The sequence below is a fragment of the Tenrec ecaudatus genome, chromosome X, assembly GCF_050624435.1.
Source record: "Tenrec ecaudatus isolate mTenEca1 chromosome X, mTenEca1.hap1, whole genome shotgun sequence".
Lineage (NCBI taxonomy): Eukaryota > Metazoa > Chordata > Mammalia > Afrosoricida > Tenrecidae > Tenrec > Tenrec ecaudatus.
In genome coordinates, this window is record NC_134548.1 from 151723895 (window position 1) to 151747649 (window position 23755).

A 23755-nucleotide genomic window follows, 5' to 3' on the forward strand; every position below is an offset into this window, starting at 1 on the left:
ATTATAAAAAGATATGAAGTATATACTGATAATGGTTCCACTATAAAATGATGAGTATGACAGTGTCACTGAACTTCACATGTGGAAGCTGAGTTGGTGAATGCCTTAGTGTACATATGGTCTCAACATTTTCTGATGTGCCATTTAGTACAAGTGCTATGTCTGCAATGTCCTACCGTGTTGGTTGCATGTTCAATGTAGTGAAGAGCAGTCGAGGGCAAGTGACAGAGCAAACCATGGAAAATCAACTGTAGGGTTCCATATTCTGGTATTGTGACTAAAGTGTTGCACATTTTAAGAAAATATCTAAAAATTTTCCCCATTATACAAATTATAGTGACCTATTTCCACGAGCTTTGAGTAGACCAATTTTGCTTCCAGAAAATTGAATCCACTGCCAGAGAGCTGATTTTCACTGGGTTAGAGTTTCTGAGACTATAAATCTTTAGGGTGCAGACATCCTTGTCTTTCTCTTTTCAAGTAGCTGGTGGGTTTGAACCAATGACCTTGTGGTTAGCAGTTGAATGCCTCAAAAAGAACAGTATCCCTTGGATTCAGTAAAACAGCATCATGCTTAGGGTAGGGAAACAGTCACAAATCAGTTTTCTAGGGCAGAGAGACAAAGAAAATGAGATCGCAAGAAAAGAGTCAACATTACCCAAACCAGCGTGAAACAATCACTTCTTTATTGAACAGGGCAGGGTCATTTAGAGAGAGGAAACAGATCCAAAATGGAGTTACGACATCAATGCTCACTACAAACAACACTAATTCAGTACATCATGTAGAACAAGTCACGTGGAACCAGGAAGATGCTATCATGCCACTCAAAAATGAAGCCACAATGCTTACGAAACAATCATTAGGAAGTTACAGAGCTCAACAGCCTCCAATCTGCATTTTCTTTGGGTGGGCGTTAGCCCACAGCACTTGGCTGGTTCCCTGGATGTTTAAGAATTGAGTCTTAATCTAGTCTAGAAGTCTAGAGTTCCTTGAATGGTATGCATTTCGGAATAGCATTGACACCACAATTAACTGCAGGCTTAAGTAGCTCATTGTTAGTTTCACACTACCCTAGGTAGTTATGGACCATCTCACAGCACTGCATATACAATTCTGTACTTACTCACTGAACAGTGCGACACCGCGCAGGTTGCCTTCAGTCCTATGGTGCGCATTTAAAAAGACAGCAGAAATTCAATGGAAGGTATCCAAAAATTGTTTTAGTAACCTCACTGGCCCAAGATATATAAGCTGCTAGCAAAATTAAACCTATCTGAAACCTGCCATGACTATTATTTGTCAAATCAGTTGGAATAATTTTCAGCAGTACATTCCTGACTTGGCAGGCAAAAACTCTTCATATCCATTCCAGAGATTGGTCAAAATTTTGTAAGTATATCACAAACGTTTGTCTGTGAGAAGAACCATTCTGCATAAAATTTACTGAGAAAACTGGTAGGCATCTGACCCTCCGGCAACTTCCTTTCACAGCAGGTAACAGTTCTTAAGATGAGAAAAACTTCTCACTCCACATAGAGTAAAACCACATTTGGGAAGCAAGTCACACAAGGCTACATATTGCATAAATCCTTAGGCAAATGTATGGGGATAAAAGAAATTAGAGGTCACATAAGGCTGGAGGAGGGAGGCCGTGGCGAAAGGCGAGGGTAATTGCTAATTAATGGGCATGGGACAATGAGGAGATCCGAAGATTGCGGTTGTACAACCATAAACAGTAAAAACCACTGAATTGTACATTTTAATGGGGTGCACTTTGAAATATGAGATTTATTCCTCAATAAACTTACTCACCCCCCACCCCAGTCCCCCAAATTATCAGGACAACAGCCCCCAAAGAAAAAAAGAAGCTCTTCCAAAACAAATCTTACTTGACAGTAAACAAGCCTGAGCTTGTCTTTGCACATTATTTTGGTCTAAAAATTATTTTAAGTTTGATGTCCCATTTTAATTCGTGTCCAAATTATTTTTGGCTATTAGCAGATTTGAAACTTGGTTCTCATTAGAGAACTGTCAGTCAGACAGAATGAGTTGGCAAGAAAAGAACCATCCATTACAAAACTACCTCAGGCTTTGGGGTTGTGTGGTACCAGGCAAAATAATTTCTTTTTTTGGGGGGGGAGAAGCCAACAAGAATAGGGGTATCAGGTTCATTTTCAATGGAAAAAGTTTCATCTAGTCCAAGGGCATCTTACGACTCTTGCCTAAAGCACATTTCTTTTTCAAACCTGCTTCCATTTAGGCCTTCTACACCCCTATACCATTCAGCAAAAGCAATCTGTTATACAAAAGAAATATTGGGCTTTTGAAAGATGAAACTGCTAGACAAATTCCCCTAAGAACAAAATTGCAAAGTATTTCCACAAAATAATAAATTCAACTGTGTCCTCACCTTCATCTTCAGCAACATACTTGAAGATGGACAACTCCCCAGCTACTCTAAATCGGAAGCTACACCACTTCTTAAATGACCTTAATTTTGTTTTTAAACTAAAGATATTAGGTTCCAAATATTGAGAACTCATTTGGCCCAATTCCTTTGAGGTCTTTACTTCAGATTAATGAGACATGTTCGTGATTTTCCAAATTTACTAGTTTAGTATGCAATGAATTAACAGGGTTTTTTTTCCTGCAATAAGTTCAACTGGCTACTTGACACATACTCACATATATGGGCTTCCTCATGAATTACTACTCATCTACAAAGGCAATCATCAGTAAATCATGGTCTTTTTGGTCTATCTTCAACTATTCTTACACTAGATAAGCAATCAGGGCAAATTTGTACAGATAAACAAAGGGAACCCAACTTGCTTACAGCAAGTTGAGCGTATTAAATAGATTTGTTAAAACAAAAATTTCTGACATAAAAATTGCTCACTCTCATACATAGAATCTCAGAAGTAAAGAAATCAAGATAGCGGATCATTGAAGATATACGGGAGTGGGGTGAGGTGAAAAGGCCATGAATAAATTAAAAACTGGCTAGTATCTGCTGAAAAAGAGCCACTTTTTAGGGGGCACAAGAAAATCTGATGGATCACCATTTTGGTCTCCTTAGTAAAGTCCCCATGTTGGAACAGAAGACTATTTTGCTTAATTCATGCTGCCAAATGCAGTCGTCACACAGTATTTCCAAAAGGATCCTAAAAACTGTAGTGCAAAACAAATCTAAGAAAATAAATAGTTACAAAACCCATCAACATTTTCCAAAGAAATATGTTCAAAACAGTGATGTTTACAAAAGATGTGAATTTGTCCAAATTAAAAATAATTCCCTCTGTGAAAAAAGTCAAGACTTGATTCACAGATACCATATTGCATTGATGACTGGGTTGACAGTGTACAAACAAGGGCCATAGATTCTGGTTTTATTAGGTCTGAACGATCAATAGAAATACTGATGGGGAGAGTGTTTTATACCCCAAACGCCAATATTCCAACTCTGTGTCCTGTCCTGTTGTTATAATATGTAAAAATTTTAACGACGCAGTGAGTCAAGTTTTCTTAACTTCAATGATGAGTTGGAGGACAATGCATCTTGATTTGAAGAGTTTGCTGAATCCGAAGGCCGGAACAGTACTCGACCACGGTGGTTAAATACATAAAATGATGGGTGATTCCTTAATGTATCAATTGTCCTAAAAAAGGAAAAAACATACATTTAAAGTACATTTTTATAAATGGCTATTTGAAAGTAAGCACGCATGCAATGCATTTTGTATTGGCTACTGGTCATGTTTCAAATCATGAAATGAGACTGGAAGTGGCAGTCATACTCCAGTTCATTGTTTTCCTATACAAGGAAAATGAGAAACACAGAAGACAAACATAAAGGCCTTAAAATTCTTGTTCATTCAGCGAGTCCTTCCAGAATGACTACACCTGGCTCAGTGCTAATCACCTCTGTGAATCGAATACAAGCCCAGCCACAGAATCTTTTAAAAAAAAAACAACAGAAATTACATCTTTGGTTATTCTCACTTGGCCTTTTTCAGGTTATGTGATCATTTCACAGATCCACCTCCCAAGAATCTTTCAAGTAAAACGAAAAATTTCTTTTGACACTCAGTACCTGCTACTGTGCCAAACTCAATGTTATTGTGGTACCACCTCTACTTAATGTTATTCTGCCTGAAGTCTGTCTTCTCTGGTCCCTTGCCTATGACTGCTGGAAGGCAGTAGTAGTAAGTGGTGACAGTGAAATAGCCTGCCTTCATTTTCAGTGACACATATATATAGATATATAATATATATCTCTCTATATATATATACATACACACACACGTATGACATGGGGCTGTGCAGAATTTTGTTTTGTTGTGCACAGGGTCGCTATGGGTTGGAATCGAGTCAACGATATCTAACAACATGTGTGTGTGTGTGTATACACACACACACACACACACACACACACATATACCAGGTGGCTGAGTCAGAACTGGCTTGATAGCAATGAGATTGGTTTATACTTTTAAAAAAATCCTCACTGCCATTGAGTCAATTCTAACTCATGGCAACCCTACAGGGCAGGGTAGAATTGTTCCTGTGGGTTTCCACGATGGTAACTCTTTACAGGAGTATAAAGCTCCATCCTCCTGCGGATTGGCTTGTGGTTTTGAACAACTGACCGTATAAGCCCAACTCATAACCACTATGCCATCAGGGCTCCTGTGTACACATATATACAAAATGACAAGTAGACAAAAACCTAAGTATATGAACTTTAGTGGTTGTTTTCTAAATTTCACTTTTCTGTATCCTTTGATAAAAAATTCAGCCTACCTAAAAACCCAAGCAGAGCCATACATAACATGAGGCTGAAAGTCTGACTATTCAAAATGTATATAGGAAGTATTAGAAAGCTTATAGGAAAACTCTATTATCTTTAATTCCACCTATCCACCAACTTTTTTGAAGTCCCCTTGTGGGCTGAGGAAGTGAAAGGGTGTGCTTCCTCCATCACATAAAGGCTCATCATAAATCTCTCTAATACTGTAAAGGGTCATCATTGCCAGCACCATGGAAGGTGGGTGACGTCCGGAGATGAGAATGGACAAAGCTAAAAGATGCTTTTACGTAAGAACAATTATGGAAAAAAGGAATGAACAAAGGTCATGAAAATAGCTTAGAACATCAGAGCAGCCCTGTGACAGAACTACCCCAGAGGCTTCCCTAGCCTGGGATCTTTATGGAAGCGGACCACCAGGTCTCTCTTCCTTCTGCTGCTGAAGGAAGGGTTCAAATCATCAAATTTTGAGTTAATCAGCCAAGTGCCACCAGACCTTCCTAGAATATAGGAGAGGATAAAATGGTGTGATCAATATACTGTAGTACAAGGATAGAAAAGGGCCTAAGCAACTGGACATCCCCTTACGGAAGGGTCACGGGGAGGACACGAGCCAGTCAGGGTGCAGTGTAGCAATGGTGAAACAGTCAACTTTCCTCTAGTTCCTAAATGCTCCCTCCCCCTCCCACTATCATGATCCCAATTCTACCTTACAAATCTGGCTAGACCAGAAGATGTACACTGGTACAGATAGGAAATGGAAACACAGGGAATCCCGGACGGATAATCCCTTCAGGACCAGTGGTGAGAGTGGCGAAACTGGGAGGGTGAAGGGAGACTATGGTAGAGGGGGAACTGATTATAAGGATCTACATAGAACCTCCTCCCTGGGGGACGGACAATAGAAAAGTGGGAGAAGGAAGACGTGGGACAGAGCAAGATATGAAAAAATAAAAATTTATAAAATATCAAGGGTTCATGAGGAAGGGGGGAGCAGGGCGGGAGGGGGAAATAAGGAGCTGATGTCAGGGGCTTAAGTGGAGAGCAAATGTTTTGAGAATGATGAGGGTAACGAATGTACAGATGTGCTTGACACAATGGATGGATGGATTGTAATGAGTTGTATGAGCCCCAATAGAATGATTTAAAAGAAAGAAAAGGGCCTAGGAATAAGTGCTATTGTAACAGACTCAGACACGGAGATTGAGGAAGAAAACCTCCTTATTCCTCCCCAAATGAAGCTGGGACAAGAGGATAGGAATATAGAGAGGGAAGAGAGATGGTTAATGCTCAGAGGATTTTCTTTCTATGTATCTATCTCGCTCTATCCATCCAACACATAATTTTCAGTGACTACTATGCACCATAACTTATGAACTGCTTATTCCATGTCAAAAATCTGATATTCTGTTTTGCCTTTCCCTACAGTGTCACACAGGGTCTCAATAGTTTTACCTCATTTACTAAAACAAACTGCATAATCAGGAAACAAGACCAACTTTACATACATTTTAAAGTACGTAAAAGCAGCAAACCCCTATGAAATGGAACGAATACCTATGGACAGGGAAACACTTACTTATTTTTAAGGTCTGATGTAGCATCCATGTCTTTAAACTCTCCTGCGATATGAACTATGCCATAACAGGTAACTGCGAAAGCCAGGAGGGTCTGCAGAACTATCTGTGAGTATAAAGATGGAGGTTACTATATAACATACAGAGTCAATGTTTGCCAGGCTCTAACACAGCGGTTCTCAACCTCTGGGCTGCGACCCCTTTGGGGGTCGAACGACCCTTTCACGGGGGTCGCCTGATTCATAACAGTAGCAACATGACAGTTATGAAGTAACAACAAAAATAAATTGATGGTTGGGGGGGTCACCACAATATGAAGAATCATATGAAAGGGTCGCAGCATTAGGAAGGTTGAGAACCACTGCTCTACCGGGTAGTCCTCCTGAAGGAGTCAATTTTCACTTGATATAACTTGGACAAAAGGCACAATAAAGCCTCTGCAAACCCTGCAGAGAGGTTGCACAAGTACTTGCAATGCTTCAATGGATGCACTCTGTGACATGCTCATGTAAGAAAAACTGAGACTGGGCCTTGCAGAACTCGATGATGAACTATGATGGAATTCCATCAACTGAGAATTTTAAAACATTTACAAACAGGCTTGTGATCCGTGTGTGCAGTGTGTACACACACACACACACACACACACAGCATTCAGTCCCCGCCCAGCAGAACAGAACATTACCAGTAGCTTCCAGTCCCACGTTTCCCTCTTCAATGTTATCCTTTGCTGCTCCTCTCAAAGGTAACTGCTGTCCCCACATTCTGTACAAATTAGATTCGTGCTTTGCTGTTTTTTTCTAGCTGACCCATCTAAGTATCTGTCTCTAAAACCATGTTGTTTTGGACTTTATCTAAAGGATTCAAATGCATTCTTTTGTCTGGCTTTTCTCCCTCAACATGTTACCTGTGTTATTCTTCCCATTAGCATTGTTTGATATTTCAAGATATGAAACACTATCAGTGATCCATTCTGTTGCTGATAGCTATTTGGGTGGTTCTCCATTGGTTCCTTTTACAGACACTAGCAATATGCATATTTTCTTCTCATATATGTCTATGGGAAGATTCGATCCCCATGTTTTGCTCTTGGTACACAGGTGTGGAATCACTGGGTGTAGGTTACTCACATGTTTAACTTGTGTTAGGTAATATACCAAACTGCTTTTGAAAGAGATTGTGTAACCAAACGGTTTTCTTGTTTGGCATTAGCCAACACAGGAGCATTGCCTTCATTGTAATTTTCTGTATTTTTCCAATTTTCTAACTTGTAATCAGAAGTTATTTAAAATAGATATAAATATATACAAGGGAGTACCCAACAAAAACCGTAATTTTTTTCAAAGCTATGTATTTAATTTTTTTTTTTTACAAAAGACCTTATCACCTTTAAAGTATGCTCCATTACATTTAACAAATTTGTCAAATCTGCGATTCCAATCTTGGAAACATTTTTCAAACTCATCTGTTTGGATGGCTGACAGTATCTCCCTCATTTTTTCTTCACCTCTTCCATGTCGTCAAATCACTGTCCTTTCATGTCCCTCTTCATTTGTGGAAACAAAAAAAAGTCACACGGAGCAAGGTTTGGTGAGTAAGGTGCGAGAGGCAACAGAGGCATGTTGTTTTTTTTTTCCCAAAACTGGCACAATAAGATGACTGTTGAGCAAGTGCATTGTCGTGGTGGCAAAACCAGTCCCCTGTCTGCCACAAATCAGGCCTTTTTTGTTGCACAAGGTTATGCAATCTTTTCAGAAGTAGACAGGTGTCCAGAACTGAGGTTTGTCATCAGTTGACATTTCACTTTTTTTGAAATGAGAAAACCACTCATACACCTGAGTTTTTCCCATAGCACTGTCCTTGTAAACTATGTTCACAATCACATGTTTCTGCTGCATTCCCCCCTCCTGCCCTCCAGCAGGAAACAAAATTCCACAGCTGCTCGCTGTTCTCTTAAAGTGGCTGTCACCAAGAAAAAAGTTTCAAGCCAAAATGCTTTTATGAAAAAATTCAGTGTAACCAAAGAGAACCTTCCCAGGCAACGCGACTGAGTGCACTAGCTCAGAGATTTTGCTTGATGCTCACCTAGAGGGGAAAATGTGTACTACGAAAGCTCTGCCTAGTGGAGCTTTTTACTGTTTTCTAGGTTGGGGATTGGAGGCACATGCTCATATGTGTGTGTATTCCATGCATATATATGTATATATAGGTGTACATATAAAGCTATCTACCACAAAGAAAAGGTGATGGGATAATAAATTAACAGTCCATGTCCTTAATTAGACAGCACCGAAGCCAATTAGCCACAAGCTATTAGTCAAACTTTCTAAATCAAAACCTAACATTATGTACCACATGTCTATCAAGACCTATTTCATACAATAGAATCATAGGCACTGTTAATAAGACTGTGGTCCACCGAGATGAACTGTTACAAAATCATGTATAAGATAAATTAAACATTTTGTCATTGGGGGTGGCCCTCTTGAATTTTTATTACATGTTTTTCTGATTTTTGGTACAGGAAACCCAGGAGTGATAAACCTATAGAGACTACTAGTAGCATAAGGGTTCCTGGGGGTACAGTAGCAGTCAGGGGGTGGGATAAAGGGGAGCTAATATCAAGGAGTTCAAGAAGGGTAAGAATGCTTTGAAACATTGTGGGATCAACATTGCTCGATGTAATTGAACTATGGAATGGCTTGATATCTGTATTAGCTCTCAATAAAATGGTTTTGGAGGGGGGAAGCCAATTACAAGACTAAACACATATGCATCCTGTTATATATCATTAGCTAAAACTATACATAGGTAGAGATGTTATTTAGGCAGCAAGGACATTGAGCTAGTAAATGCCAAACTGTTGACAGTATTCATTACTTCTTAGAAGTAAAAAGGAAGTTACTGAGAAATGGGGCCAGTTTTAATTTTCATGTTTGCTATTTGATTCTGATACAAAGAACATATTACTTCTGTAATTTAAAATCCAGTAAGGATAAAATTTGTTAGTAAAACTACTATATAGCCACACGTAAATATATATATATTATATATATATATATATATATATATATATATATATACACAACCCTGTCTTTAAAAAATGACATTTGTTCGTTTGTTTTAATTTTACCACTTTGGTATGTCTCGAGTCATGTATTAGCAGTTTTGTTCTAGGTTTGTTTGTTTTGAAACATCACATAAAAGGAATTTTCCTAAAATATAATGCCAAATAGTCAACTTTTTAAGTCCATCTCACACTCTGAATGGTGCAATTTCTGGAAAAATTATTCCAACAACATTTCTGGAAAAGAAAGAAATTCTTTCAGGTTTCCAATTCTTTGGATTTTACAATGAGGGATGAACAGAAAATGGGTATTATTTCATGTCTGGAAATTTTTAAGGACACAAAAATCAGTAAATAGAATTATTATAAACCAAGTAGCTAATCTTGAAATATCTATTTTAATGGAATAGAAATGACCAACTTACATCTATTGGCAGTGATTCATCTTCTTTTTCAGTTAATCGCATATAAGAACGATCTAAAAACCAAAAACACACCATAAGTAAATTGTAGTTGCTGTTGCTAAAATGCAAATAAATCAGTATGTCAAAGACGTGGCTCACTTATATGTCACATACAGTATTGTTAATCCCAGATTCCTCAAAAAATTGTCTTTAAAGTCAATCATTTTAGTCTCATCATGACATGTTTTTCACCTTATAAAATGGGGTAAGAATAAAAAATGAGTCATTTTTCTTTCATTACTCTATGCTAGAAATCTTTTAAACTAAGCAAGAAAAAACGATTTCTTCTATTAGCCTAAGAAATCAAAATTACATACATGGGGACTTTTAAAATGCCTGTGGGAAAAAAATGGAATGAAGAGATAATGGATTTTTCCCCACAAACTTTTCAAAGCCCCCTCGTATTTAAAAATCAGTTATGTCCAGAGAAAACCTCAGGTCTGAAATATCAACATCCCCTCATGCTATGGACAAAGACATTCCAGTGGCCAAGGCAATTCCAAGTCATGTACAACCTTATGTGTGTCAGATTAGAATAGTGCCCCTTAGGGTTTTCAAGACATTTTTTTTCAGTAGACTGCCAGGCCTTTCTTCTGAAGCTCCTCTAGGTAGACTCAAAACAGCCAGCACATCAACTATTTGCACCACCAAGGGATTTGGTAAATCTTACTGAGTAAAGTTGTACACTATCGAATTGCTTCTGATTCAGAGTGACTATATATGGTAAAGTAGATCTGCCCCTTTGTCCCCTAGGCTGAAATAGAAATAGGCCACCAGGTCTTTTCTCCCCCAGAGTCACTGAAAGCATTTAAATTGCTGACCTTTCAGGTAGCAATTGAGCACTTCAAGCACTGTAATGCCAGAGTTTCTTCTTTTTTTTATTTAAAACATTTTATTAGGGGCTCATACAACTCTTATCACAATCCACACATATACATACATCAATTGTATAAAGCACATCCATACATTCTTTGTCCTAATCACTCTCAAAGCATTTGCTCTCCACTTAAGCCCTCTGCATCAGGTCCTCTTTTTTCCCCTCCTCCCCGCTCCCCCCTCCCTCATGAGCCCTTGATAATCCACAGATTGTTATTTTGTCATATCTTGCACTTCTACTGAGTAACAGTGGGATTGAAAATCTTTTCCTGGCTATGTTGTACTAGTGGTGGAAAAGGGTTTCTGGGATATGAATTTTGAGTTCTACCATTCAGATTTTTCTAATTCTGCTGCTGGCTGACCCTCAAAGGACTGCAAGGCACTGGTAATCCCCCACTTATGAGAGGGTTCCTTTCCGATGACTTTGTCACAAGTCAGTTCTGCTGTAAGCCAAGGAACTAATTTTTTGTTGTTGTCATTATTTACTGCCTTTTATTATCACTATCTTTATAAATACAATCTGTCTCTGGGGTTTCACATGAGAAAATGATGTTACTCAGCAACTTACACATTAAAATATTATATTATTTCAAGACGAGATATACCAAAAATCAGATGATCAGTTCCTTGGGATGCAAACATGTTGTAGGTAGGGAACTACATGTATGAATGTTAGGTTCTGGAGGCTAATAAACTCGTATCTTAACACTAGTTTCCAATTTACTAGATCCCATACAACTTAAGAAAACCTTGTTGACTATACAAAAACAAACCCCACCCCACCCCCCAACTCACTGCCACTGAGTCTATTCTGACGCAATGGTGACCCTATAGGGCAGGGTAGGATTGCCCCCGTGGGTTTCCTAGACTGACTATGGGAGTAGAAAGCATCATCTTCGGACCTCAGAGGAGCTGCAGTTAGCAGCAGCCCAACCCCAAATCCACTTTGCCACTGAGGCTCCTCATTGACTATATGGTATATCTCAATTTCAGTGTTAAAACGTGTGTAGGGGGCCCTGAAGGGGGAGTGTTTGGAAAATACAAGAAATGCATTGTTTTCCTTTTCACTGCTTCAGTATTTGGAACGGTAATCTGGGAGTAATGTGATGAATAAATCACCAGGAGATTCTCGTACACAATGAATGTGCTGGCCTAGCAGCTGGTTATCACAAAGAAGAACATGCCTACTCCCACGGCACGCCGCAATCTGACATGACAGTATCATTTTTAAAATACATTCGCATCTCTTCCCAGCATGAACATTAAAGGCGTTCTCAACACTTGAAATATAAAAACACAAAAGCCTAATTCCAGACGAACCTTGTACAATCTGTATTCAATAATGAATTAAGAACTAAAAAAATTGCTTTGCAAGACTACATATTGGCTTTCTTAAAACAGTTTATCTAGGGGCACGTCTTATGCTTTAAGTATTGGGGTCTATCATAAAGAACTGTGTAAAAGGAAACTCAACCCAATACACATGGCCTTGAGCTAACCCACGGTCTCCCTACCAGCTAGCTTTCTTCTTTGCACGAAGAAAGCCCAATCTGACCTGGCATGTAAAATGAAGAGGGTTGGACTTTAATAATTTCCAAGGGTCCCTCTTTGCACTACTGTTTCAGCTGAAGCTTATTGTAGAAAATGTCCCAGTACTCTAGTGTATGCTAATTGCCTCCTGGATGGAGCTTCTGAAGCTTTAATGCATATGCAAATTACCTGGGGATCTTATTAAAACACAGGTTGCCTCCGCAGGTCTGGAATGGGTCCCGTGTTTCTCTAGGTCTAACAAGCTGGGACCCATGAGTCCAGTCTGTTGACCTCCCTTGGCTGTAGGATTCCATTTCTGAGCCCTTTCCCCCACAAACAACTGACCACCCACACCTCTTTGCAGTATTACATACTTAGCACAGTGCCTACGTTGCTTAATTGTGATTTTTTTTCCTGATCTACTCGTTTCTCCAGTAGTCACTATACTGCTTAGGACATCACTGTACCTTTAGTATGTAGGCACAACACAGTCTCAAACAATTAACCAAGGTTCAACTTTAGTCAGTAAATCAGTATAGCACACAAGTGCTAGAGTCAAATTGCTTGGGTTTGAATCCTGGCCCCACCACTTTTATGCACATTTCCCAGCTGCCTGAGCTTGGGGTGCTTCATCTGTCAGAAGGGTATACTACTTCTGCCAACTGCCTCACAGAGCTTTGGGGAGAATTTAACACATGTAAAGTGATTAGGTCTGTGGCTGGCACATGGTCAGCACTCAATGTTAGCTAATATTTTTGAGGCGCCCTAGTGTGTAGTGGATTATGTCTTGGGTTGCTAACCACAAGTTCAGCAGTTCGAACCCACCAGCCACTCTTCTTGGGAACAAGATGAAGCTATTTGTTGCCATAATGATTAACGGTTTAAAAAACCTACAAGGGCAGTTCTATTCTGCCCTCTAAGGTTACTATGAGTCAGAATGAATTCTAAGGCAGTGAGTGTATGATTATTGTTATCATGAAAGATTGGATTTTAGGGAGGGGACAATGAGGAGCTGATACCCTGGGCTTAAGTGGAGAACAAACATTTTGAAAATGATGAGGGCAATGGATGTACAAATGTGTTTAACACAATGGATGTATGTATGGATTGTGATAAGAGTTGTGTGAGCCCCCAATAAAATGATTTTTTTTAAAACCCACAAAACTCTCAAGTACAACAATTGGATAGAATTCTGTAGGAAAGCTGAATGGAAATCAAATGCAACCAAGCAATTATGTAAAATTTCCCAACTGTTAAAGAGCATTGCTTGAAAGAATGACTGTTGAAGGCAAGTCACTTGTCCTTTATACCCAAAGGATCAATTTCAAAGTAATTTACTATTGTAATTTACGAATATCAGTGTTTACAACAAGCCAGAGATGTCACTCTTTGGAACTAATAAACTTATAGTTCTGTTTGTAATTAGAAAAAAAATGGGAGTTTTAGAGAAAATATCACAGAATCACAGGAAATTAGTGAAACATGGCAACTAAACCTATAGGTTGTGTCGTAGAACAGAACAACTAGGTTTCAGCTAATAGTACCAGATCAATGTTGGTTTCTTAGTTTTGACAACGTACCAAGCCTATGAAGCCTATAGGGCAGAGACCAAGCTTATTCTAATACATATTTAATTTTCTATTTTATTCCAAGAAATGGAAAATAATCTAGAGAAACCCACCACTAAGGTGCACCTTTTTTTCTTCCTTCACCAAATGTCTTGAGCACCACTAGGCTTTATAGGCAAGGGCAGAGTTCAGCAAGCAGCTCCTACACAGCTCCTACAAAGAGCCAGGGTAAATAATTTTCAAGTTCACAGGCTTTCCTGTCTCTATCACAACTACTCAACTCTGCTCTTGGAAAGCAGCCAGGCAAATACCTAAATGAATGGTTATAGCTACATTCCAATAAAACTTCATTGATGGGCAATGACATTCGAATTTTATATACTTGCACAGGCCATAAAATGTTATTCGTATTTTGTCCTTCCCTCTGGGCATTTAAAAATCCCTTCTCAACTCACCCCCAAACCAGGAGGGAGGCTGCATTAGGCTCATATGAGTGCTACAGCTTGCTGATTCCTGGTATGGGAGAGGAGACCTCAAACGAATTAAGAATGCACCCTTTATGCTGGACTTCGTGTTTCTTTGTGACAATACATGAAAGGGTATTTACAATGTATAGAGTTCTTTTAATTTTAATTCTTTTCCCATTTAAACTCCCCAATCATTCTGTAAAATAGAACAGGCAGTAATTCCCACCTCCCAGCAACTTCGAGAAGGCACTGTACCTTGCTCAAGGTCACACAGATTTGGCGGTAAAGCAAGTTTTAGGAACCAGTTCCCAGGACTCTCAGTCCAGTGCTCTTTCTCTTGTATCACAGTGCCCCCCTGCGGCAATGGGTCTCATTTAACTTCCCCGTCTCTGACTGGACAGCCCAAGGGATCTCAAGACGTTGCCCACCTAGCGTCGAGAGATCCTGAGCAAGCGAAATCATCATTCCCCCACCTAGCCTGCCCAAGCTCATGCTGGAGCTGACATCATTTGCGCCGGATTCCCCGATTCTCAATACCCGGCCGCCCCTCTCTGCGCCCGACACCCCTGCTCCAACCCTCCCTCGATCTCAAGTGACCCACTGAAACTTCAACCGACTCAGCAGGAGCCCGTCATTGCTTCTCTTTGTCACCCCGAAACTCTAAGGCCTCAAACGACCAATTCCTCGGCCATTCGGCCGGGCACTCCCTAATGGATGCGCCCACAAGCCATTCCCCAGGGTCCCGCACGAGAACGGTACCCGTCCCCGGGCACTTACGCTGCGCAGCAGAAAAGGCCGCATGGGCTAGGGCAAAGAGGCCGATGCCCACCACCCCCTTCCACAGCGACGGCGCCATGATCCTCGAGGCGCAGCACTCCCACAAAAGCAAAGGGTGGCGGAGCCTTTGCTGCTGCCACCGGCGGTTGTACGCGCGGCGCAGGGAGATGACGTGAGGGGAGCGCTAGGCGCCAAGCACTTCATTGGCTGAAAGGTACTGAGCCTTGAGAAAGCGGAAATAGGTGTGACAGGAAGAAGGGAAAAGCAACGCGGAAAAAGGCCGCAAGAGCCTGGGAGCCCGCACAGTCCATGGTCCGACCGCCCTGGGAGGGGCGTAGCTGAAAGGGGAAAGCCGAAGTGGAAGGTAGCCACCCTGGAAGGCGGAGAGGAAGGACGCCAGCCAATGAACGCAGAATAGAGGAGAAAGGGGCGTGTCTCGCAGGAGAGGGGTGGGAAGAAAGGAGGAGGGAGCTGGGCTGGAGGCTAATATTCCCTCAGTTTGGGGTGCCTTTCCACTGCACTGATTCTTGTGTGAGTTCCCAACCCCCATCCCAGCTATTCCCCCCTTTCTGTCTTTCTTTTAAAGAAAAAAAATTTTTATGGGCCTTGCCTGAGTTTAGACCTCGGAGAGCCAGCTCTGCAGGAGGAGGTCAGAGTCCAAGCATGCAAGCAGATTGGTGCATACAGTCAATGCTATTTCCTTACCCCTCACCTTCAAACACTCACTGCCCTCACATCGATGCCAACTCTTAGCGAAACTAAAAAATAGTAGAACTGTCCCCTGTGGGTTTCTGAGATTGTATCTATTTACAGGAGTAGAACGCCTCATCTTTCTCTCATTAAGCGGCTGGTTTCGAACTGGTGGTTAGTAGCCCAAAGTGTAACCAATCCAGTGGGCCACCAGGGCTCCCCTTGCAAAAAAACAAAAAATCGATTCACTCCAAAAAGAGTGAAGCGTGGCAGCAGTGTTTTGCCATGAAGATGATCAGTTTACTCTTAGGAAGAAATACAGAAGGAACGAAATGACGCCAATAACGCAGTTCTCAGTTTCTCATTCTTTTCTCTCTAAATGATCAGAATAAAATGTACACTCTCTCTTCTGGATTTTTCGTTGTCTCCATCCCCTAAAAAATATAGACATGCAGTAGTGACATTCTTCTTCTGGCCGCACTGCCTCATTTCCTCAAACCAAACTCACTGTCATTGAGTGGATGCCGACGCAGAGTGACACTACAGGACAGAGTAGAACTGCCCCTGTGGGGTTCTGAGACTGTCACTCTACTGGAACAGACAGTGTCTTCTTTCTTCCACTCACTCGTTCAATCATACATTTATTCCCACAGCTGCAGCCATCTAGATTTTTCAGTGATTCCAAATCTACTCCTACATCTCAAAAATCCTTATTTACAACTACCTGCTGGACTGTTATTTGCAGGTAAGTAGTGCCTGTGGGTGTAGTGGTTATGCGTTGGGCGATGAACCACAAAGTCAGCGGCTCAACACCATTAGCTGCTCCGAGGAAGAAAGATGAGCTGTCTATTCCCTTAAAGAGTTACAGTCTTGGAAACTCATTGGGTGTCATCTATTTGATGTCAGCGAGTTTGGTTTTGCAGATTTGGGGTTCTCTGGCTGTTAAAACTTGGTCCAAATGAAATCCACTATTTGTTTGTTTAGCAAAATTTAACTCCAGCCCCCCCCCCACACCTCCCGCTAATGGATTCTTATAGCTTTGTCAACTACAAATCACAAGGTTAAAGTATGGCCATCACTATTTACCCTCTGCTCGATACGAATTCAGCATTATAGCACCATCAACTTGCTCCACCACACTGGCTCAGAGATTCCACCCATCCTGACCACCCCCTTTAAATCGGCAATATTCCCATTCCCGATTCCCTTTAGCCTGCTCTATTTGTATATTTCTTTCCAACCTACTAGATAATTGATTGAATGTGTTTCTTTGGTATGGTACTGTATTTTACTATCTCTACCCCCCCCCTCCCCCTAGTCCTGGTGGCGGAGTGGCCTACCCACTAAGCTGCTAACAACAGGTCGGTAGTTCTAACCTGCTCCTCATGAGAAAGATGAGGCTGTCTACATCCATAAAGATTGAATGTGTCTGAAACCCAAAGGAGGCAGTTGTCCCCTCTCCTATCAGGTTGTTATGATGCCATTATGGACTCCATGGTCATGAGTTGAAAGTGAGTCCCCCGTAATCCACTGGAATATATACTCCTAGAGGGCAGGGATTGCTGTCTGTCCATAAACTATTGACTGCATTTCATAACTATCTGCTACAGGAAGGATCTCTATACAGTCTTCCATTGTTTTTAATGTTGTTCAGAAACCCTTGTGGAATTGCACCAACCAGGTGTGCGTGTACAATTCCGTGACATTCATTATATTCACCAAGTTGTGCCTCCATTACCATGACTCCCAACAGGTTTTCTTCTCCCTCAATGGAGACTCTATATGTGCCAATAACTCCCCAGTCCTTCCTTTCCCCAGCCCCCAGCAACAACTGCTAACTCTGGTCTCTCCACATTTGCCTATCCCAGACACTTCACAAGTAGAACCATATACATTTGTCCTTTTGCACCTTACTTCTTCACTCAGCATAATGCTTTCAAGATTCATCCGCGTGGTAACATGGATCAGAACATCATTTCCTTTATGGCTGCATATGACTCCACTGCATGTATAAACCTCATTTTTTGATTCAGTCCATCTGTTGATGGATTGCCTCCACCTATTGTGTTGGTGTGTACATATCTGCTGGAATCACAGCTTTCCAATCTGAGTATATACTTTTGCCAGCACTTTTTAAATTTTGATAATCATTTGACTATAAACATTCTCTGATATACTTATGCTTCCTTAAAGCTGAGAAACAAAATAAAGCAACTAGAAAACAAGGCAGGCATCCAAGGTTCCCTCACTATTTCCCATTTAACTGTTATCTCAGATTCCTCCCTTTTCTCCAAACTTTAATTACTGTCATTGTTCTTTTCTGGACCCTTTCCAATTTCTTCACCTCTAAGTCAAAATTTTCCTTAGTGCTTGATCAACATCAACCACAGCATAATATATTTCTTAAAATGTAGTCCTATTAATAAACCTCAGAAAACAAGGAAAACCAGGAGATAATCCCTCCATGCTTGGCATAAAATTCCCCCTTCTCCAACCCAAGGGGGTTGGGGGTTGTAAAATAGAAAAGAGAGTTGAAAAGATTTTTTTAAAGATTCCATTTCTGCTTTGACAGTAGTCAAATTGACATTAACCTTTTCACGTGGCCTGTTAAATCCCCTCTCCTAGTCTCAATTTCTCTGCAGCAGTACATGAGTAAGAGTTTCCTCAAGGATCTGAAACCTGACGCTTTTCTGATTCCCTCTGCCATTGAGTTGATTATGATACATAGCCACCCTCATATTTTAAAAGAGGAAGTTACAGATAAATGATAGCCAGGGAATAACCTGGCATTTGCATAAGCTACCATGACATGGACCAAATATTCAGGGAAATGACCCATGTCCAGAATGGCGTTTTGCTTTCCCCATTGTCCTCTAGAAATGCACTCCCACCTTCTTCTGTGTAGCTTCTTGTTCATGTACTGCGGGCAAAAACACTGACGCAGCTCAGGGACAGATTCAATATGACTCTTCTAGCCACAGCCTATGGCTAGAACAGAGAAAAGATGGAAATTGCCCATTCTCATGACATCAGTCATGAGATCAAATGACGCAATTGCCTCAGGTAAATCTGCTGCACAGCACATCTTAAAGGTGGTTAAAAGCCACGATGTTACTTCAAAGACTAAGGTATGACTGACCCAAGCCATGGTATTTTCTTCCATCCTTTTTTTAATAAAGTGTCCTTTATTTATTCTAAGGAACACAGTCAGGTGATGGCTTAAAAATTATGTAAAACACTTTTAAAGAGCTATCAGTTCTGCAATCTGGCTCAAAGCCCAGGGGGAGGGCTGCGGCAGAAGTCCCTTGCTGCAACTTGGGCCATGGTATTTTCAATGGCTTCATGTGCATGTGAAAGTTGGACATTCAATAAGATGACTGAGGCTAAATCGATGTATCTGAATTATTGTGTTGGCGAAGAATATTGAAAGTACCATGGACTGTCACACGAACAAGCAGATCTGGCTTGGAAGAAGTATAGCCAGAATGTTTCTTAGAGACAAGGATGGAGGTGACACTTTGTCTCATGTACTTCATACATGTTATCAGGAGAAGCCAGTTCCAGGTGAAGAAGAGAAAGGGCCTCAGCAGGATAGATGGGCACAGTGGCTGAAACAATGGGCTCAAACATGAAAATGATTGTGAGGATGGCACAGGGTCCGGTGGTGTTTCATTCAATGGTGCAGATGGTTGCTATCAGTAGGAACAGAATCAACAACACCTAACATCCACAGTCATAGCCTTTGTTAACTCCCACCAAACAATGTTTTTCCCGATCAGGCTGGGTAAGGAGTTGGGGGGAAGACACTGATTAGATGATATGATTTCAGTTGTGAATGATTAGTGACAGAGTTTATTATGATCGGCATCCTGTTGTATATAAAATGACTTATCATAAGGTAGGGAGAGAGGGAAAATTGATCTTACTACCATCAAAAGAGAAGAGCCAAAAGTGGCACACATCCTTTGGCCCCAAGATCCCTGCACAGTGAACAGCCTTGAACTAGGAGACAGCTTTGGGAGAGGCACAGCAGCAGGCGCTGAACCAGGAGCCAGAGCATGAGGCAGATCAATGGACTTCCCAGGACACATAGCAAAGAAAACTGAGTGATTGGGGGCAGGAGGCTGGCTTTGGTAGTGGGGTGTCTCTGGACATTTAACTGGGGGGCTAGGCTTGCTGATTCACAGAGCTGAGTGCCTTCAGGCTGAATTGAATGGCATAGTGGCAATCCCATTTGAGCATTTATTGCTAGCCCTAAGAGTGCTTTCTAATATTACTCAAGTAGGGCAGAGGCCAGGCCAAGAAGCTGAGGGCCAGAGAGAGGCCTGCAGGGGGATGCAGAGAAGATACTGTCCTGAGTGAACAACTGCATCCTGAGCATTTCACACCTGAATTATAACTTCCCTAATAAACCCCATACTTGTAAGCATTGTCTGAGTTTGGTGTGGCCATTGCAATGGATTTTTGCACCCAGTCACACAAGTAGAGTGCTATGAGAGGGATGAGTGCTATCAGAATAGGGTTAAGACAAATGGGGGGCGGAGACAAGTGTCATGCCTGCCTATAGCAATCAGCCTTGGGAGCCGGAGGAGGTCAGTGGTAACCTTAAGATCATTTCCTCACATGCCTCCTTTCACATTTTCTAGAAATAATTCATCAATTATTTGTGGAGGTGGGGGTAGTTTAATTTGTTTTTGTAGGTTCCAACAGAAAGCGAAGCCAAGATATTCATAGTCACAGTTACCAAGTACTATAATTGGTCGAATAACTACCTTGGGTCCTCTCTCTAGGGTGGAGTTAATCCCAAAGGTGCAAGGTACTATTTTCAGGAGCTCTAAGAACCAAAGTCACACCTCAGGAGAAAGAACATTTACATTCCTAAGGGAAACGAAAAGAGGGTCTTTTGTTTCCCCCAAAGAGGCAGCCCTTCACCATGGTGAATGAAGGTGATAAATGATGGCGGTGTTATTAAAGGTGGGAGATAATGATCCCTAAAGCCTTCTGTACCAAGATGTTATTTGTGAAGACTCATCACATTCCCCCAGTTGTCCATGGGATAGAGAAACAACTGCTAATCTCAGAACTGTTTTTAAATTTAATTGTTAATTAACCCTGTTGCACTACAGAAGTCCCTTCATAGCTACCCATCCCCGTTGCCATTTCCCATGCATAGTCTCCTCTTCCTGGCACAGTTTCTCCTTTCCAGCGTGGTTCAAAAATGCACTCTTCCTGGGACTATTTCCCTAATAACCTATTACAGTTATCTATCACAGGGATGGGACGAGAACCCATGCCTCCAGGGACCATTGTGACCTGAGCACAGTGCTGTAGATGGCCCTCTGTGCCCTGGTAGTTTAGTGATTACAGGTTGGGCTGCTCACAGCAAGATCAACAGTTTGAAACCACCAGCCACCCCACAAGAGAAAGGTGAGGCTTTCCATTCCCTTAAAGAGTTCCACTCTCAGAAACCCACAGGGGCTGTTCTACCCTTTCCCATAAGGCCACTATGAGTTGGAATCGAGTCAGTGGCCGTGAGTTTGGTTTGGTTTGGTTTGGTTTGATCAGAAGTGTGTGGAGTACAAAAGGCACGCAAGGTTAATGTGCTGGGTTATTCACCAAAAGGTTGGAGATTTGACTCTGCGCAGAGGCGCCTCAGAAGAAAGGCCTGGAAGTCCACTTTCAAAAAATAAACCCATGGAACACAGTTCTACTCTGAGACACATGAGGTCACCGTGAGTCCAAGCAGGCTCCCAGCAACTGTTATTTTGGTTTTGTCCCCAATAAGAGGAATGTCTCTACCGTATGTACTACACCATTCCTCTAGCTTTATTACATATTATAACCTCGCCCCGTAGCAAATTCTAGACATGTATGACCTGCTGATGAACCTAGTTTTGTCAATATTTACATAGAAATTGTATTCTCTTTCTATTGGCGTTTCTTTACAAAAGCAATTGTGCTCATTGGGAAAAAAAATTCAAATAGAAAATATACTCCTAAATCGCTAAGTGGCACCTTGCTCTAGGATCACTATACGTCGGAATCGACTCATGGCAGTTAGTTTTGTTTTGCTATTTAGAGTTTTGAATCTTTGTAAATGTCAAAGAAGTTATATTTCCCATATCTGTTTGTTGGTGGTTAAACACATAGCTCTGGAATCAGATTGGGTTTGAATTCTGTCTTTTCCAGGTCAGTGAGAATGGACAAATTACTTCACGTCACAATGCCTCAGTGTCCTAACCTGTTACATTGGGGATAATGATAGTAGTTAACTGATAAAGTTGTCAGGATTGCACTGATAAAGTTGTCAGGATGATACATATAGCATTTAAAATAGCTTCACATAGTGAGCACTCAGTAACTTTTAACCATGATGACGACGGTGATGACGATGGTGATGACGATGGTGATGATTAGTGGTGACTTTTCTAGTTGTACATTTTCAGACTGAAGAGGTTCTTTTTCTCTTTAAACTTTCCTTAAATTCTACTTGCTCCCCCATCCTTTATTTTAATTGCTCTTCTCTGAACTGTTTCCAGATCTACTAATATCGCATGGAGTTTCATCGCATCTGCACAAAGTAGCCTAGGTTGCTTGTGTAAGAGTAATAATATGACTCATCTCAAATAGCCTTTCCAATGAGATTTTAAAAATCATTTCTTTTAGCACATTGGGTTGACATGGTGTGGAAATAAATGGAAAAGTCTAGCATCCTTACGCAGGCAGGCCCCTGGTTACAATCAAGATCCATTTCTAACTCTCAGACTTTGTCGATAAGTCTGCACAGGTGCATAAGGCTGTGAATTAGCCAGGCTTTTGTGCAGAAAAGGAGCTGTGGTGGTGCTGTGGGTTAAGTAGTGAGCTTCGAACCCTAAGATCAGCAGTTTAAAGCCCACCTCCTGCATTGCCGGAGAAAGACTGGCAGCTTTCTGCTGCTGGAAAGATTTTCTGTCTCTGAAGCTGGACGAAGCATTTCCACTCTTCCCTGTGATATCAATGGACTCAGCAGCAGTGGGGTTAGTGCCAGTCAGGAGAAGGCTCCCACAAGCCTTTTGGGCAATTTGATAGCTACAGGTGCAGCAAGGGAAAGGGATGGTGAAGAATGTGGCGCAAGTAATGGTTCATTCAGTGATTTCAAAATTCTGGCACATTTTCTTCATATTAAAGGGCAAGTATGAGTTGTCCCCACCACTTGTCAGGCAGCTTGTCATACTGTGGTGGTCGGTGCATTGCTGTGATGCTGGAAGCTAAGTCACTCGTATTTTGAAAGCCAGCTGGGTCACCCAAGGTGGGCAGGTTTCAGTGGAGCTTCCTGACCAAGAACAGCTCCCCATGTTGAAGGAAGGGGAATCAGAACAATGTAGGCATGGCTTTGAAACATTGTCAGCTATTGAAGGCCTAGTGAGTTGTGGTAGTTACATAATCTGTTGTGAATTTGAGAGGATTACGAGTGAAGGGGTGGAGACTGGCCTGTCAATCAAGATATAAGCAATGAGGCCTCTTTGTGGAAATGGCCTCCTGAGAATTGTGGGAACTCCTGTTTTTCCTCCTTGGAGGCAGGAGACACCTCTCTCTCTCTCTCTCTCTCTCTCTCTCTCTCTCTCTCTCTCTCTCTCTCTCTCTCTCTGCTCACTTCCTGCGAGACTCCCTGAGGAGAAGCCACATGGACCTATCCTGATGCAGTCCTAGGAACTGGAGGAGTCATATGGAGACCCCTGCCAGCGCTGAGATACTTCTACCATCACTGACTTTGCACCCAGTGGCTTGTGATCTTTCTGCATTCAATGTCATTGCATGTGTGTCATGAGTGTGAAGAGCCCTTTATGGATTGGTATTGGCCATATAGGCTAATGTCAGACTTATGGACTTGATCTGGACTGGGCTGGGATGTTTATTCAATAGTCAACTGCTCTTGCATATAAAATTCTG

General features: G+C 41.4%; 1 protein-coding gene across 1 annotated transcript; it reads right to left on the reverse strand.

Moving 5' to 3' along the window:
- Positions 1 to 670: 670 nt before the first annotated feature.
- Positions 671 to 15351, reverse strand: MMGT1 (membrane magnesium transporter 1). Its single transcript, XM_075538762.1, has 4 exons — positions 15137 to 15351; positions 9880 to 9932; positions 6390 to 6493; positions 671 to 3662 (listed from the first exon to the last, which is right to left on the reverse strand). The coding sequence occupies exons 1-4, from the start codon at positions 15213 to 15215 to the stop codon at positions 3503 to 3505; spliced, it is 396 nt and encodes a 131-aa protein (XP_075394877.1). The 5' UTR covers positions 15216 to 15351; the 3' UTR covers positions 671 to 3502.
- Positions 15352 to 23755: the final 8404 nt, after the last annotated feature.

Coding starts and splice junctions, on each gene's coding strand:
- MMGT1 (XM_075538762.1), bottom strand. CDS start 15,215: ATGGCGCCGTCGCTGTGGAAGGGGGTGGTGGGCATCGGCCTCTTTGCC. Junction 6,494..9,879: donor ATGAATCACTGCCAATAGAT/GTAAGTTGGTCA, acceptor TTATACTCACAG/ATAGTTCTGCAGACCCTCCT. Junction 3,663..6,389: donor ACATCAGACCTTAAAAATAA/GTAAGTGTTTCC, acceptor TTCCTTTTTTAG/GACAATTGATACATTAAGGA.